This window comes from Typha latifolia, chromosome 1 (genome assembly GCF_019914945.1).
Source record: "Typha latifolia isolate L0001 chromosome 1, TyphaL0001v2, whole genome shotgun sequence".
Lineage (NCBI taxonomy): Eukaryota > Viridiplantae > Streptophyta > Magnoliopsida > Poales > Typhaceae > Typha > Typha latifolia.
In genome coordinates, this window is record NC_133086.1 from 5,957,089 (window position 1) to 5,974,596 (window position 17,508).

Sequence of the window (17,508 nt, forward strand, 5' to 3'; positions counted from 1 at the left end):
CATAAAGAAGGTATGACATAATTTTGCAATAACGTTGATTTATTAGGTAAGTCAGTACAACCGGGTAGATCAATCTAAGCCATACCGCTACTATTGATGTAACAAAATGAAAAAAGAAAAACATAATGATAGGAACAATTACGTAATACAATTGCAGTTAAGCAAAGACACCAGTATGAATTAGCATGCTTAAAACGAAAAGAAAAAAGAGAATCCATCTTTCAAGAATGAACTACCTGCATTAACGACATTCTTGTATTCATCAAAAAGGTTGCCAGTTGATTGACACAATATTGCAAAGAAATTGTTCCCTACTCTAAAAGGAACAGCATTGATTGCTAAAAGCAAAACACTTTGAATTCTTGCATAATATCTAGCGGTTAATAGACTTAATAATAAAGCTACGAACTCAACAAACTTCGAGGAAATATTGCTACCAATGAACAAGTAACTAACATGGCAGTAAGGTGAAGAAAACTAACGGATTTCCCCATCCTCTCCAACTTCCCCATCCTCAAGCTCCTCATATGCACCACTTCTACGAGATCCATCTCGTTCTTTTTTATGCCTCTTGTGATGTGATTCGCTATCTGAATCAGTAGCATATGCATGCTGCAAGGATAGGAAAATAGAATGTCAAATAGATGAACTATTCAGGAGTACAGTATCATTCTATTTCATGAGGTTTCAGAAGACACGAGGGAGGAAAAGAAGAATCTTCCCATTTTGCTTACCTTTCTAGATTTCTTGTGGTCACTGCTGTGTCTTCGTGACTTCTTCACATCTTCTTTCTCATCCTTTTCAGAGCTCACATCATCAGTTGCATTATGATGGTGCTTCCTATGTTTCCTCTCCCTGTCCTTTTCCCTTTTCCTGTCTTTCGAACCATGGTTGTCCACATCAACAATCTCACTCTCAGCTTCATCCCTCCTAGGTCGATCCTTTACCTTTTCTTTTTCACGCTCTTTCTCTTTCTCTTTTCTATCTTTCTCTTTCTTTTTTTCTTTATCTTCTCTTTCTTTCTCCTTTTTAGCCTATCATAGAAAGACAAAAATCTTAGTGTACAAAACGGTTGCATAAGACATGAATCTAGATTCATATTTAAACATGACCGTTGCTGGTCACAACAATAACATCCACCATTTCTGCCAAAATAGGATAGCAGATAAAAATGAATATAATAAACTGTGTTGTCAAGGAGTGCATGCAATCATAGTGTCGTGAAACAACTTGCTATCATGACTCATAAGCCATTCAAAGTTACAAACTTGAATTCTGTGATAATAAATTAGACAACTTTTCTAAATAGCAATCAACCATACACACAAAAGCCAATAACTAGTCCACCAAAGTCCTGGTCCAACAAATAAGGCATAATTTATGCAGCCACCACACTTTGCTGGACAAATTTCCCATGACTTATGTGACCACACGGTGGTAATTCTTACCTTGGGGCTTAGAGATGCCTTCTAAAATCAAGTAAATATACAGCCCAAATACAAGAATGCCCTATCAGCATCGGAAGCGGTGGTAATTCTTACCTTCGGACTTAAAGATGACTTCTAGCCAATTTGAAAGACAAAATCAAGTAAATATGCAGTCCTAAAATGAGAATGTCCTACAGCATAGGAAGCACCAAATGACAGTTCAAAAAGAAGCAGAAAGAATAGAAAATCCGACAATATGGACCAAATCAGTAGTGCAATAGTTAAACTTGCCAAAGAATTTTAAGACACAATTATGATCTTTTATGGGCTTCCATTTGCATGATTGCAGAAAATACTAGCATTTCCTTTCTAGTTTATATAAACATGAGATATGAGAAATTGCAATACTTACTAAAGTCTAATAATACTGGACCAGATGAAAAGCCTATGAGCAGAATACACGTTACCTTCTCCTCTTCTCTCTTGCGTTCCTTCTCTCTCAACTTTTCTTGTAAGTGAACAACATATTCCTCAAAAATCTCTCTTGCAAAAGTCTCATCACCAAGGGACCTGCATTTGCATGTATTACACAAGTCATATGGACCAGAAAGCTTTAAGTTATAATTAAAGATAAATTATTTCCACATTGTGTCCACATCAGATACCTATACTCCTGGCTATCTTCAAACAACAATTTACACTCATCCCAGTTTGAAGATGCAGTTATTTCCTGCAAGATCACAAATCATCAAAAACTTCTAACTTGAAAATTACTGCAAAGACAACACCAGTATTGCACGTCAGTTCTAACATGGAAACAACATGCCTTGATTGAGTAGAGCAGATCGGAGAAATTATCTCCAAGGCGCTGGCGTTTTTTAGCCTCTTTTTCCTCCTTCTCTCTAAGCCTTTCTATTAAGTCCTCAAATACAAGCTACAAAAAGGTGAATCCACATGAATTTCGAAGATGCTTAATTACAAAATGTGTCTTGATGTACAAGACAACTATCTCAGAAAAGCTTAATTTTCTGAAAACGACAACAGTATGCATAATGTGGAAACTATATTAAAACAGGAACAAAGGCATCTGCATGTTTCAGTATTAAAACTGCACTCATTCTGATCACTTGCAGCAACACACTTGTGGCTCTCATTCTTTCTATTAAGTCCTCAAATACAAGCTACAAAAAGGTGAAATCCACATATGAATTTAGAAGATGCTTAATTACAAAATGTGTGTCTTAATGTACAAGCCAACTATCTCAGAAAAGCTTAATTTTCCGAAAAAGGCATCTGCATGTTTCTGTATTAAAACTGCATTCACTCTGATCCCTTGCAGCAACACACTTGTGGCTCTCATTCTTCCTCTACATTGTTCATATTAGATTTTCCATCCAAAATCTCATTATTTCTAACTCATATCCTAATATCGTTGATCCAGTCTATATCTAATCCAGCTGAAGCCCTTTACATCCAGTCTCATAACTAGATCAACATACATCCCTCATCAAGAAACAATAAAGCATAGAGTCGAAGACAGAACGAATTGCAACCTAAAAAGGGTTTATCATGCCTTTCATTTGTAAAAGAAAATTAGAGTAACTCAACAGTAATAAAGTTTGAAAAGGGAGCTTAAGCTTTCCTTTAATGGTTCGAAGAATATCATGTTGAAAAATGGGTAAACAGGATATATCTCAGATACCTTGATGTTTATCTCAGATATTCCTTTCAAACTATCATCATCTGAAATAACAGATTTGAAATCCTCAAAAGTCCATGAAGAAGATAGAGAAATCTGCGAACAGGATATATCACTGTTAGGGACCTACAACGATAATAAAAAAACAGCACATAATAATTGCTATAAATGACAAGATTACGAACCTTTCCATTCTTTACAGCATCCTTGAGTTGGGCCTTGTCATCTTGATACTGCAAAGAAAAATCATGACATAGTTAGGAACAGATTCAAAGCAACTTTTGGTAATACATATTTAACTGGGGCTGACAACATAATTCAATCTTCTCTGAGTAGTTCTATCATAATATCATGATATAATTGGCATAATTTCGTTCTACGCAAGTTTCTTTTGGCATTGTTCAATCCAGCAGTAATTTAAGTGACAGCTGAAATCAAAATAACATTAAAGGCACTCATGCATTAAAGACTTCCATACAAAGATATATAAACACAATCATGATTTATGAAGGGTAAAGATGCAAACAAATTGTCTTTTCTGCATTCTCCCACCAACATATCTTCCATATTAAATCTGATAAGTTAAATGCCAACAGTTAATCAAAGCTCACATGCTTAACATGGTCATTTTCATAGTCAACCCTGATGCAGTAAAAGTAATGCCCCAAAGTTTGTCAAGAGTATATGTAGTATTCAGACTCAAGTCTCCAGACCACAATCTCTACAGAGAAGGCATGGGTTTGAGCCTAAACAATAAAATCCATAAGATAGTCGTATCATAATTCACCAACCCATTCCTATTCAACCAATAAAAACCTCCCAATAATGTCAAAGGTAAAGAACAAACAACACATAACCTTCAGAACACAATAAGAATGTAACCTGTTTCTCAAGTTCTTCTGCAACATCTTCAAACAAATCTTTAGGTGTCGAACCTGATGTGTTTGACGACACTGCTATGTAGGGTGGTAAATCCTTGACCTGAAAAGTCATAATCACAATTTGTTAGATAAAAAGATATAAAGCTACTGTAAGGATGCCATGTTGTTCAAATAATCAAATACAAATTAAAGATAAGATACCTGCATGCAATAATCACGCCAGTGTGTTTTAGCTGTGAGAATGCCAGCAGCGACATGTTCGTCCATCAACTTCCGAAACTCATCACGATTTTTGCGCTCTTGACGCCTTACCTTTTCCTGTATGTTAAATTAATGAACGAATTATGAACTCCGTAGTTGCATAAACTAAAAAGCATGAAAATCAGATACAGACCTTTTGTATCTTCCTCTGATCTTCTTCCTCTTTCTCCAAATCATGTATATACTCCTGCAGTACATTCAAGTAAGCAGAATCATCTCACAAAGCAAGTCGAAAATGATGGAAACTTACCTGGAAAATCTCCAAACGGTCAATTTTTTCAAGCCGAGAGCATCTTTCATCATCCTCTAGGCGATCTTGGACTTTTCTCCATTGGCTGTTCACCTATGCATACAGAAATTCATATTAGAAGAACGTGGTCTAAAGCATAAGAGCATTACGCTCTGGTCTCTTGACAAGAATAGTTATCAATTTCAGACAAGAGTCATCAGACCTTGATAAAGTCGCATGATTCAAGAAAAGCTCTATATTCTACAATGTTCCTCTTGTGCTCCTCAGCCGCCTTTGCTCTTTCCTGCAGCCCGACAAATATTACATGAAGTGACAGAATATCACAATCTATGGCTCTAAGCTAAAGCTATTGTAAGCCTTTTCAAGGTAATGCTGGCAGCAGAGTTAAGATATACTAATAAAATTTTCAAAAATAAAAATAGACATTAGGTAATTCCAGATAAATTCGTTTAGAAACAATTTTAATAGAGGAAATGCACTTCAATTTGGAGCTTCGCATTTGCAACCCTTTTGTCCACAATATGAAACATAACATCATATTGCAAGTGATGCAGATATTGCCAGAAAGACTGATCATATGGTTCTCGTATACGTGGTTAACATTAAAGCGCCATAATATGGTTTGTTTTGTCTTATACTTGACAAGAAAAACAAATAGGATGAAGAGAAATCAGGAAAGCTGCGAGAAACATTTCGTTACCAAATTATGAATCAGGATTTCTTCTAAATAAACAAGAGCAAACACAGATCTAGAGTAAATGCAGCCAGCCAATTTGCTCAAGCTAAAACACTGATAAAAGCTATTTAATGTTCACAAGGAACTCTTAGGGCCTAGGTGGTTTCAACTTTACTTTTACAAATAAGTTCTAGATTTTAAGTCTTCTACAGCAAACTTTATAAAACATTAAGTACATACTCTTCAAACCAGATAAGAAATATAGACACTTGGGCTGCTGAATCACATGAGCAAAATAGATCACCACTTTCTTCTGCGTTTTCATGGTCAATTTATCTTACATGTGAGCAAGAGGAAACCTATGTACTAAAACAGCAGATAAAGAAACTACAAGCACCAAAAATTGTAGCAGATATATTCCCACCTTCTTCTGAAGGTCCACAAGATAGCTTTCAAATAGATCCTCACGGTCTCTTGCCCGTTCAACAGCACTAAACCGTTCATCACCCTCAAACATGCTTACTGCTTTACTGAATAGTCATAATCAAAATATAAATTAAAGATAACAGGAAAAATTCATGGGAATCACATAAAATTCAAGTGTAAGAATAATTATCTAAAATCTTTCAAATAGTATGAAGAAAAGACCTCCATCTAGTTGATGATGTAAGTTCTTTGCATTCCTGCAGAAGATACCAGAATAAATAAAATCATATATAGAATTAACTAACATGTAGACAACCTAAGAAGAATTCTTATCTTACTTCCAACATTCTAGTAAAATCCTCCCGTGCTTTCTTCTGCTTGCTGCGCCTCTCCTCGGCCTCTATTTTCTTCCTTTGGCCCAGATACTACGACAAAACCCAATAGAGTTCCATAAAACAAACATCAAAACAATGACATGATGTGCTGATGAAAAAAGAAAATAATAAGATCCACCACAACCACATCAAAAAATTCATTTATGAAGAAACATAATTTACAATTTGTACCTCATTAAATGCCTGTTTCCTCTCTCCAAGTGTTTTTAAAGCACCATATCTCTTGTCATTGATGATACCTCTCATTGCCTAGAATTATCATTCAAGATTACAATTCTTATTTGCTGAACATAATATCAATCAAAGAAAGTCCAAAGAATGACAATATACCTGTTCCCAACTCCAATCAGACTCCACATTTGCAGATTCAAGCAGGGATTTGAAGGCATTTTTTGCCTCCTGAGAGAAATGATAGTAAGTGGCTTCTTAAGCAACAACAAGATGCTAACAAATAGAAGACAGATAGGTAGGCAACAAAAAACAAGTACCAGCTTATTAGCATAAACCAGAGGTTCTTCATCAATTGTTTTATCCTCTGACGGGATAAGATTAATCATTCCTGATGCTGACATGGTGTGATTGGCCTCCTGCAATATATATGAACATAATTGTGTTGGAAATTTCAAAATAGAAAGCCATGGCATAACTAAATATGAAACGCCATTACAAGATTTCAAGTTTTCAACTCTTCTGCTGCTGACCAGACCCACAACTTGTTAAGTGAGACATCCATTTAGGACGTATTCCTATTGAACATCTTATCGATTAGGGCTATGCTGCGAGAGATTGACAAGACAATTCAATTAAAATTACCATTTTTTCTCTTACCCACTCATCTCAGTCAAAAACCAACAAGATCAAAGCAAAAGCACCTGACAACCCACCCTTATAACAAGATGCACAAATGTATTTAGTGGGTTGCCAGCAGACTGGTTGCTTATCTTCCCTATAATTTCTATAGCAAAATGCAAACATTCCCTCCATCTCTGTCATATTGCCTATTACAATTTATCAAAGTGAAGACTTAATCTTTTCCGTGCCAACCAAAACTCTTCCTAAAATAATCATTTGATATTTGAAATCCATCTTCCACGAGGTGATGATGATTGGCATGGAGATACACGTGAGGGAGGATAGCTATGAGGATACAAGATAAACACAAGAAAAAATAGTTACATATAGAGAGGTATATGCAAATATAAATACGTGGATTGGCTTACAGTACAGAATTCCAGTTAAGTAACAAGACTTTCCATATAAACTAAATCTTAAGTGTGGTTATAAAAAGATACCAAACATCGTGAGGGCATTTTGTTACCTTCTGATTGTCTATAATTGTCATGTTTTCAACTTGTCAAGCATTTCCTAATACCCAGAAGTCACTTCAAAGAAAAACCAATCCAATCTTTTTCTAGTCTATAACTCTGCACGAGTCTTTTTCTAGCGAATCATGGTACATGGCTTCTTTTTGAAGAAAATTTTCATTCCCTGTTTAGAAACTTAAAAACATCTGGTCCTAGAACAATACATGTTTTTTTTTCTTTTTTTGCTTTGTTGATTGAACACTTTTACCAATATGGATTCTTTTCATGTATGAATCATGACATCAAGAAAATAGGTGAATAATGCTATAAATACCTCAGAGTCTTGAGCAGAGGCTCCATCTCTTGCACTAATTGCCAGGGACACATAATCATCAGTACTCCTGAAAATTGGAAGATATATATTTGTTTAACTATCAAAAACGACATTTTATCTAACAGAAAAGGACAATAACCAACAGAAGTAATAGACCCCTACTTTGTTGTAGTTGGTGTAGCATCCACTGCAACAGCAGGAGCAGAAGAAGGTAACGGAGTTGCAGGAGTATCAGGATTTGAAATGTCAATTACATTGGTTGTTTCCAGGGAAGGAGGAATTCCAGCAGATGACATGCCAGATACTGATGGTGACATCGAAGCTGAAACAGAAGTTGGGATAGCAGAACTCACTGTCACTGCAAGTGGGCTAGAAGGCACTGCAGATACTGTAGTAGGAGTTGCCACATTTGTTGCGCCAGAAGGGATATCAGAAGAACCAGCTGAAGCAACTTGAGCAACTGAAGTCGGCCCAGTTTCAAGGATTGTTGCCTGGTTTGCAGCTTTCTCTGCTAATTCACGAGCCAACTGAAATGCAAGTACATCAAAATTACAGCCAAATCATACTAAACAATAAAACATAAAGAATGGACGTGATGGGAACACAGACCTTAAGTTCATCAGGAATTATCCATTTAGATTGCTTAGTGACCTTGTTGAAGTAATATCTGCATGATCAAAAAACCAGATATAACATGACAGTTCAGCATAGCAAAAAGTGAAAACGCAAAAGCCTAAAATAATCTGAATCTCGATAACTACATCAGCAAATAATTAGAAAGAAATTACCAAGAAATACATAATACCCACTTACTTTCGTCCCTCTGGTGTAGTAAATTCTTTCCATTCAGTCGATGCATCAGCCCTCTGTTACATGTGCAAAAGTTGAATAAGCAAGAGTGAATCAATAGTAATTTATATAGACATCTTAGCATACCAATCTAACAGAAAGGAAATAACCAACATACTACAAAGCATCATAAAAGAAAAAATTGATAACCACTCCACCCTAGCATGCTTTATGAAAGAATCATCATATAGGATAAAACAGCAGAAAATTACGATTCAAATAAATAATTTCCAGTTTAAAGGGATACTTGAGTAGTCATAGATACAATTTCCAGTATAAAGGGATACTTGAGTAGTCATAAATACATACAAGTCATTCAAGACAGTCAACACACAAACCACAATAATAAAAAAGGAAATTCTCTAGTACTAACTAAAAGTGTGGCATTTACATTACATCCCTTTGCTGAGAAAATATGCACCAAAAAAAAAAACCTACTTGAAGATTCATAAATTCAGCAGAGCTATAGCCATTTCTTGCAACCCATAGAAGAAATGCAACACAAATACTATCATTTTATTTAGAAATTTTTTTTTCATCCATTGAACTATCATCATTTTCCACAATGACCTCTTAAACATTTTTTTAAGTATATCATGACCTCTTAAACTATCAGAAATACCTTATTTGATCTTTTCCATTAGAAGATCATTATGTACTAAAAATAATAATTTAAGAAGTCATTATTATATACACAAAAAAAAAGTTTAGCAAGGTATCGGTAGGGAATGATTATAGTTCAGGGTGTAAAAAAAATTTATCGTTTTTGTTTATTCTATACAAATAACTAGATAAACCTCAAAGATCTCAAATTATCTTCCCTGACCAACAAAAATCTGGAAATTTCCATCTAAATTAAAATTTTAATGCTACCATACATCAACTGGAGAATCTAACATAGGCATCACTGTGAAGATTCTGACAAAAACGTTAGACATTCTGCACTGGTCAAAAACACCTTGATGTGCACAGTCACAGACTGACATATCTTAGCTATTTGGATGAATATTGACTTCATCAGAATTCAATCTACAAGTTCAAGCTTTCCGACAGATATAAAGTGTGGCAACTTCCTGAGTTCCTCCTGGCTGACTCTCACTACATGTCGTTCATAGTTCAGGAGGTGCATAATGCAATATGGCAATGGCTATCTGCTAAACTGCATGTTTCAATACCTAAACATTCTACTACCAGGGAGAAAAGGCAATGTTGAGTTTGCTTGGTGCATTACACATGTATAAGGAAACTCAAAAGGCGAAGAACATGAATAATTGCTATTTGCAAACATACTGGTCTGGAGTTCACTAACAGGATCAACAGAACCAGGCACCACCATGAGGAAGTGCTTCTATGGATAACAGTAAAAGCCTAAATGCATCTCAAAATATGCATTTCAACTTAAGTACCTTCAAGATTCAAGAAGATCTTAAATATCCTTTAAAATTATGAAGAATTATTACAGATTATAAACCAAAATTAAAAAGAAATTGATGAAGTATGAGCTTCCTCTGGTGAGGTTCATGCACTAATATTGTAAGCGCACTCACTAGCCATAAACCAGTACTAAAGGGTAAAAAAGTACGGTGTTTAGATTGTTTTCATGCACAGGCAGCACAGCTTTGCAACTATCAGTCAAATTACATACAACAACAGCCACAATAAAGCCACACAGTAATCACAGATGTATGAAATAAATTTAGCTAACAAACTTACTATAATAAGTAATGAAACTGTTCATACATTTAGATTGACAAGAAATTGTGATCTCATATTTTCTTTTCTATTGTCATTTCTTCAACTAAATTGAACATTTAGAGAATTTTTTCCGTAATCAGTAAGAAACTTACATACTGAAAAAAATTAAAGAAATTTGGGCATCAAAATGCATATATATATATATATATATATATATATATATATATTGGTCGAAACGAATATTTTCACTTGATCGATAGTACACTCCGACAAGGATGAAGACATTATGCATCAAATTAAAGCAGTTTGGCTAAAATGTAAAGCGGTTCTCACATGTCATGTCATCATCATGTATCCCTCATGGTAAGAGGAAAATTAAATTGCGAAACTAGGAAACAACATATGAAAAATTAAAATGTCAATGAGATAAAGAGTTATAACTTTTAAGATGCGTGACTAGAATTACTACAAAATGGAACAAGATATGTTTATATCAGACACAATTTAGTATTAGCACCCTGAGAATCGATTAAAATGATCTGAAAATATTTAACAGAGACTGTACAGAACACCAGTTAAAATAGATTCATTCTAGTAGATATCAATCTCATTACAAAAAGAAGCAGTGTATCAACATTTAAGTAATATTTTATTGTATGATGACATAACTTGTACCAGAGATTACATTAACTAGATTCAAGCGTTAACAGTGAACTAATACAACCTGCTCAGATTAACATATTCAGCAATAATTTTTCCACTGTCATGAATAAATGAAGGAAATACTTGCAAAACAACAAAGAGAAAGAGATAGCCTAAAAAAACTAATATTAACTAGTTATACATGAAAGGAAGTTGAAAAACAAGTGATATGAGATGTCATAAAACTGTATCAGTTTGCCTTTGTAATAGAATGCAAAAAATAGTACACCACATGATACCTCATACCTCTTGCCAGAAATGTAAATCATCCACTTGTGAGCAAGCTTAAAAACTATTGATGTCAACTAAATCAGCATTAAAAGTCTGGCAGTACCATTGTCATATATTGTAATGCATCAATGATAAAACTTCCACTATTAGTTCCATTATGTATGAACATGTACCAAAAGCAACATATTGCTCACCAGAGCTGCAATTACTTCCAGAGTGAGTTTACCATGAACAACAGTAATTATGCAAAGTGCCCAGAATCTGAAAGTGACAAAAAGTTGTTCTAAGGTGGTAATTTCCAATTACTTTGGTGGATGTCCTTTTTATAACTTGACAAGCCAGAAACTATACATAAGTTTCAACAGCTTTTTGTAAGTAGAAAAACTAAAATGTCAAGGAAATCTGATCTGAATAGCATGGGAAATGAACATCCGCATTCTAAATCTCCCAAAATTAAAAAAATCAGCTATGAATATAAGTCCATTATTGATCTAAGTAAATGAATAGTAGAGCACCTGCCAGCTTCAGATCTCACATGGCCACAGTAAAGTAAATACAAGCAGGAGATCATAGGTACAAAAAATGCATCTTTCTTGTTAGTCCACACACCCTTACTTAGTGATAAAGGAGGGGAAAAACATGAGGGCCTTCATGATAAGATAAAGGTAAATAGCAATAATTGCCTGCCTTGAGAAAAGAGAAACCCCGCCTTCACAACGACCATATAGAGTAGTCGTTTTTTTGCTCCGGAGGTGCCAAAAGACATCTACAAACCAATGGAAGAACACGCAAAAAAGAGAGAATTCGTATAAAACAATTTTGATCAACACATCTACAGCTATTATTGTCAGTGTTCAGGAAAGTTACTCATAAGTCAATAACAATATAATCACAGAGAAAAAGGATGTGCAATTCTAGAAAGTATGATTCAATGTGACTCACCTCAATAGGCGTCATCAACTCAACGGGCTTCTCCCAACTAGACTGTCTGGTCTTCTTATTGTAATAGTATCTAAATAGGCAAACATAACAATGAATTAGAACATACAATTAAGAGAAAACTGAGTCAATAAGGGAAATCAACAAGCACAAGATAGTACACTTTAAGTAGAAGAGAGTCTGTGCTGTAACAAACAGGAAATTAACAACAAAATACCCACATAATACAGCAGATTGCAAGGAAGGAGAATAGAAAAAGGAACCTACCTTTTTCCATCAGCAGCAGTGTGTTCCTGCCAATCAGAAGATGCTTGTTCTGGAGCACTGGGTTGAGCATTTATTGTCTGTAAATCAGGTCCAAATGGGAGAAAAAGTGTGTGGTCAAGAAACATTCATAGTAAAAAAAAATAGTTATCCCAAAATGAACTAATTCAAGAAAATTGAAAAGATGCTCACAGGAGCTGTGACAACAGCAGCTGAAGAATGTTGTGCAGCTTGCATGAAATGTGTAACAGGAGGTACATTTTGCGACCCAGGGGTAGCCCAGGGTTGCCCTGCAGCAGGCATGACAGGTCCTTGCAACTGAGCACCAGGTTGATATTGAGTAGGTGCACTTATACCATTTGGTTGTTGACCATAAGAAGTTGTAAACTGCGGTTACACAATAGCAGGACGTCAACAAAATAGTTGAACTAAATTAAAAAAAAAGAAGAATTGGCAACTAGCTAATAAAAGATATATAAAAGAAATATTACAGTATAGGATGAGGAAAAGGGTATTGGACCCCCTAAGTGAGGCAGATGACTGTTTGGCATCTGAGCAGCTTGCTGGGGTTGCATTGATGCAGAGGATATAGGTCCACCTGACTGAACATAAGGCATCGGAACAGATTGTGAGGAAGGTGGACCTTGACCCGGTTGACCTGATCTTGGAGGTAAATGCTGTGCAGGTTGAGGGTAATGGGGAATCTGAAATTGCCCAGAAGGCATGCCAACATTTGATCCAGGGATACTTTGGCCCATGGGTCTAAATTGCTGTGAAGCTGGAGGGATGAACTGAGGTGGTTGCTGAGCTGGAACCAATGGTCTAAACTGCAATATACACGAAACATCATTTGAGAAATAGCAGGACGAATCACTATCAGCCACAAGCCTCAAATGCCAGCATCAAATAATAACTTTACCTGCATAGGCATCGGTGGACCAAAATGTTGAGACTGACCAGCAGAACCCACAACAGCAGGCCTCGGAGGCTGTTTGAGATAATATACCACATGTTAAATGTAAAGGTCAAGAAAATAAACTAAATTTAAAGAATGTAACTTACACGTCAGAAGAATTTGTTCCACAAAGACAAAAGATTAAAATTTGAACTTAAAGCCCTTTCATCAGAAAACAAAAGGAATATGAAATATCAAAGACATAAAAAGGAGAGAATAGGGCTTGTGTGCTACCTGTGCCCCAGAAGATTGTAGATTGCTGGCCATTTATCCAGAACTAAGTGAGAAGGAATGGTCAAAATATCTGGAGGACAAATATAAACAAAGATATGTTAATAGTGTCGAGAAAGAGAACAGTTAGCAAAGGAGTCCAACTAAATTATATCCCTTTAATATAGAAGACCATAACATAAATCAATTGCCCAGCCACACAACAGACATGCTAGTGAAAATACATAGTTTAAAGCTTACTACCTTTCATAAAAAATGTAGAGTATTAAAATCAAAGTCTGATGTCAAAGTATCTTAGTCTTGGTCCTTTCTCTATTTTTTGCACTCACCCAAGCATTTAAAGAAAACTCAGTAAGTACTACTCTAATGTAGGAAGTGATAAAAGAGAATATAACATAAATATAGGAGAAATACAATGAATTATGTTTGACTTTTAACTTCTATACCTTGTACTATTTTAAGGTTCTTGTTTTTTTAAAAGTTATTTGCTTCTAAATCAAGACTTAGAATGCACTTCTAGGATTTATTCCACTTTTGGAAGACATTACATTATGTCACCAAATCTTGATTTCCATATATAAATGTAACTAATATATGTCCTTAGTAAAGAATTTCTCCATAATGACCATGAACAATTGCTGCTCGAGTGGCCAAACAAGAATTACCTGATCTTATAACTAAGTGCACAATGAACACACAATTACTAAATCCACTTAAATTACAATAGGAAGTATTTAAAAGATATACTGATCTACATGATTTTCATGAAAATATATCATGGGCCATGCAGACAAATAATCCACAGGTTCATGTTATACATATAAGCAATGTTCTAGAAAAGGTTGTGGCAGCCACCATAGCAGATTCGCCTCTAAGCGCTATGTTACACCTATAACAGGTTGAAAAGGCATTTGAGATTGTGGCAGCCGCCTTAGCGAGTACCAAACTAAATGGAGGCTCATTTTACCACTTTGAACGCCCAACCGTAACTATATTATTTTCAAAATTTCTCAATCTGTACTCTCTTGAATCTTAGTAAAAAAAAATTCAATTTTGTATCTGCTAACTAAAACTCAATGTGTACTTGAAAGAATTTCAAAAAAATTTCTTATCTTTCGATAAAAAAAACTATTTGAAATTTATAATCGGGATATGAGTTTATCTCAATAGTGATGACAAGTTTAAGAAATTCTTGCTCACGATGCTGTAGATGATTGCAAAAGTTTCCTACAACAGACACTTCTTATTCATTTCTTTTCCATATCACAAAAGATGAAAATCAGTGCATTCATCATTTCATTTTCAAAACTGTAAGAACATCATCCAAATGCTATTACAAAATTTTCAAATTTTTAGCACAATCTGTTGATCATATCAATTATGTGTTGAATGCTGATAATTTGTCAAGTTCTGCCTTTATTTACTTGTCAGTATATAGCTTAGCCAAAATATCACTGTTTTAAAAGCGCCAGCATATGCGGACGACATATGCATATGTGGCCACATGTTGACCGCCAACGATCACAAATCTGTCCGATATGCATATGCGCCCTCATATGCATATGAAAGTGATATATTGTAATATTGAGATATTTATAGCATTCCATATAATTTCTTATTAATTAATTTTCTCGGTGCAACTTATCATACTTGAAAATATTTATTAAATATTTATATGATTATAAAGTAGCATCCTTAGTGGATAGGATATTATGAAGAATGATTCTCCATTTATTAATTCGCAGATTTTACCTATTTATTTGCTTATTATGCTAAATATTCAACACACTAGATAGATAAATTACATATGAATTACTTAATATTTTTATTGCTAGACCCCAAATGTGACCATATATGCACTCGCATACCAGATATCTGTTAGCGGTAACATGACCACCCGCAAATTGCAAGCTCTTTTCACAACATTGAAAAATACATTTATAAAAATTTTATTTGAGATCCACCTCGGGCTCATGTCACCCAACAATCATGGCAACCGCCACCCACCACATACCATAAAACCCTTGGCCGGCTACATAGCCGCCACAGGCTTTTTTGGACATTGCATATGAGAAAATCATCTTTCTGTTTTCTATATATAGATAGCCACGAGAAGTGCTATGCATTGAACCCCTTATTGCTCCCAATGTGGAATATTTCCACTATACATAGAATTATAATCTTTCATATATGTCTAATTTTCTTTCATATATGTCTAATTTTACCTGCAGGGTTAATCTCCACTTGTCCTTAGCCTTAACTATACCTTAAGTATAAATAAAATCCCTAAAAGATGCTCATCTTTCTATCTCATCTAGATTATTCCATGACTACGAGACCTTCCCTACAGATTGATACTGGTTTGCATGAACCTAGACTGCAGCAAAGAAGGTGAATTAAACTGCCAACTGAACTTATATAGCTTGACAGAATTTCCCCTTAATTGTCTAATTTTGCTTCAGCCGGAAATTCAACACTAACATTCAGGGGTTTCATGTTGGGCTAACAACTGATTGTAAAAACTCATCAATTCACTTTTCATCTTAGAGCTGTGCTCTAGCTGAACAGTTATTATTGAGAAAATGTTTATAAGATTATATGAAGATGATAATGATCTAACATCAACACCCATAGATTAAACAGCCTATCTATCTTTCCAAGCAGATTGGCTATTCAATACCAACAACTTTATAAATACCAGAAGTAATAACAAAGGTAACAGATCAAAGACAAACTAAATGTAACTAAATAATTGCTTCTTATTGTTCCAGTTTTCAAAACTAACACCTTTTCCCGGTGATTTCTTTGCCATGCGGCATTAGCTTGAAAATTTTCTTTGCCATGCCGGATTAGCTTAAAAAATCTACAAACTCCTCTTAAACAAAGGACAAGCTAAGTGAATCTTCCATGCAACAGCTAGTTTTATGATGAATATGGACATTCGTAATGGAAAAGAGAAACTATGTCAGAGGGGAAAAAAACACATTCCATAAACGAAACACTGTATAAGTTGGCCAAACAAACGATGATACTGGAAAAGAATCTATACTAGAGTGAAGAATTTACCCTTAGAAATCCCCAATATAGGTCAAGGGTGCCGTCCGTCCTGCACTGATCACAAAGCGAGGGGCAAAGCTATCAGCTTTGGTTGTCCCGCATCGATCATGAAAAAAAAAGGAAAAGTAGAGCATCGCAATCGACAAAGAAACGAACAAGAATACGATTTGCCCTCGATTCAGAGGAGTTCCATGCCGACAACATGCGGGCATGTTCTCGCGACCGGCAAAGACGAAGATAACTAGGGTTTTCTCGAAGGGGAAAAGACGGGCGAGGAGAAATACCTAAGATTTAGGGTTTTATCATCCCGTGGTCATCCGTCGCCTTCCCGTGGACGCGAAGGGGTTTGGGGTTAATTTCTTTGGAACGTTTGGGTGGGAATGAGAAGTGCCGCCTGCTCGATTCGGGAAGAGGAGGAAGGTAAAGGGCGAGAAGGGGAGGTTGTTTCGGGTCTTCATATAGACACCGGACGGCGTCGGGCCCGTTGGATTATCATCCGACGGCTGATGCGTGGGCTGGGTCTGATAACGGGTCGGATGCGGGTCTATCCTGGCGGGTTTTAGATATAGCGGGTTTACGTGTCAATATTTATGTCTACCAAGGGAGGCCAGCATAAGTAATGTCTTCTAAAAGGACCAAAATATTCTACCGTTTTTTGTTAGGTTATGGAAGTATTAAATTTCTATAGTATTGAATTGGCTTAAGTTTAAAGAGTGATACGTTAATCATTTTTTTACAACATTTTAATTTACTGACAAGTAAATCTTCTTCTAGAAATATAATTTATTAGTCGTTTTCTAAAAGAGTGATTTGTTAATCATTCATTATGAGAGCATTTATATAAGAGATAGCGGTTTTCATCAGTGACTTGCGATCATTGTATAAGACAGCGATTTTCTGTATGGTATTGAACAGACAAAAGTTATAGTAGT

General features: G+C 35.4%; 1 protein-coding gene across 4 annotated transcripts; it reads right to left on the bottom strand.

Moving 5' to 3' along the window:
- Positions 1-219: 219 nt before the first annotated feature.
- Positions 220-17,005, bottom strand: LOC140786286 (pre-mRNA-processing protein 40A-like). Of its 4 annotated transcripts, none has more exons than XM_073134611.1 (30): positions 16,861-17,005; positions 16,586-16,625; positions 13,523-13,592; positions 13,253-13,321; positions 12,825-13,160; positions 12,526-12,720; positions 12,337-12,413; positions 12,073-12,142; positions 8,467-8,519; positions 8,263-8,320; positions 7,816-8,180; positions 7,654-7,720; positions 6,504-6,602; positions 6,346-6,414; positions 6,187-6,264; positions 5,959-6,045; positions 5,843-5,877; positions 5,619-5,724; positions 4,721-4,801; positions 4,519-4,611; positions 4,402-4,455; positions 4,209-4,325; positions 4,009-4,107; positions 3,312-3,359; positions 3,130-3,222; positions 2,254-2,361; positions 2,093-2,157; positions 1,895-1,997; positions 735-1,034; positions 220-612 (listed from the first exon to the last, which is right to left on the bottom strand). In XM_073134611.1, exons 3-30 carry the CDS (start codon positions 13,553-13,555, stop codon positions 478-480), a joined length of 3,093 nt encoding a protein of 1,030 aa, XP_072990712.1. In that variant the 5' UTR covers positions 13,556-13,592; positions 16,586-16,625; positions 16,861-17,005; the 3' UTR covers positions 220-477. The 4 variants fall into 4 exon arrangements, with proteins under 4 accessions (XP_072990712.1, XP_072990697.1, XP_072990704.1 ...); XM_073134596.1 differs by having other exon boundaries at positions 16,586-16,630; XM_073134603.1 differs by having other exon boundaries at positions 16,586-16,661.
- Between the last annotated feature and the right edge of the window lie 503 nt (positions 17,006-17,508).

Bases quoted from the DNA above. Each gene is read 5' to 3' on its own strand.
- LOC140786286 (XM_073134611.1), bottom strand. From the start codon at position 13,555: ATGGCCAGCAATCTACAATCTTCTGGGGCACAG. The intron at 6,265-6,345 runs GTATATTGTCAT...TGATAATTCTAG, and splicing joins CTGATTGGAGTTGGGAACAG to GCAATGAGAGGTATCATCAA. The intron at 3,223-3,311 runs GTTCGTAATCTT...TCCTGTTCGCAG, and splicing joins ATGCTGTAAAGAATGGAAAG to ATTTCTCTATCTTCTTCATG.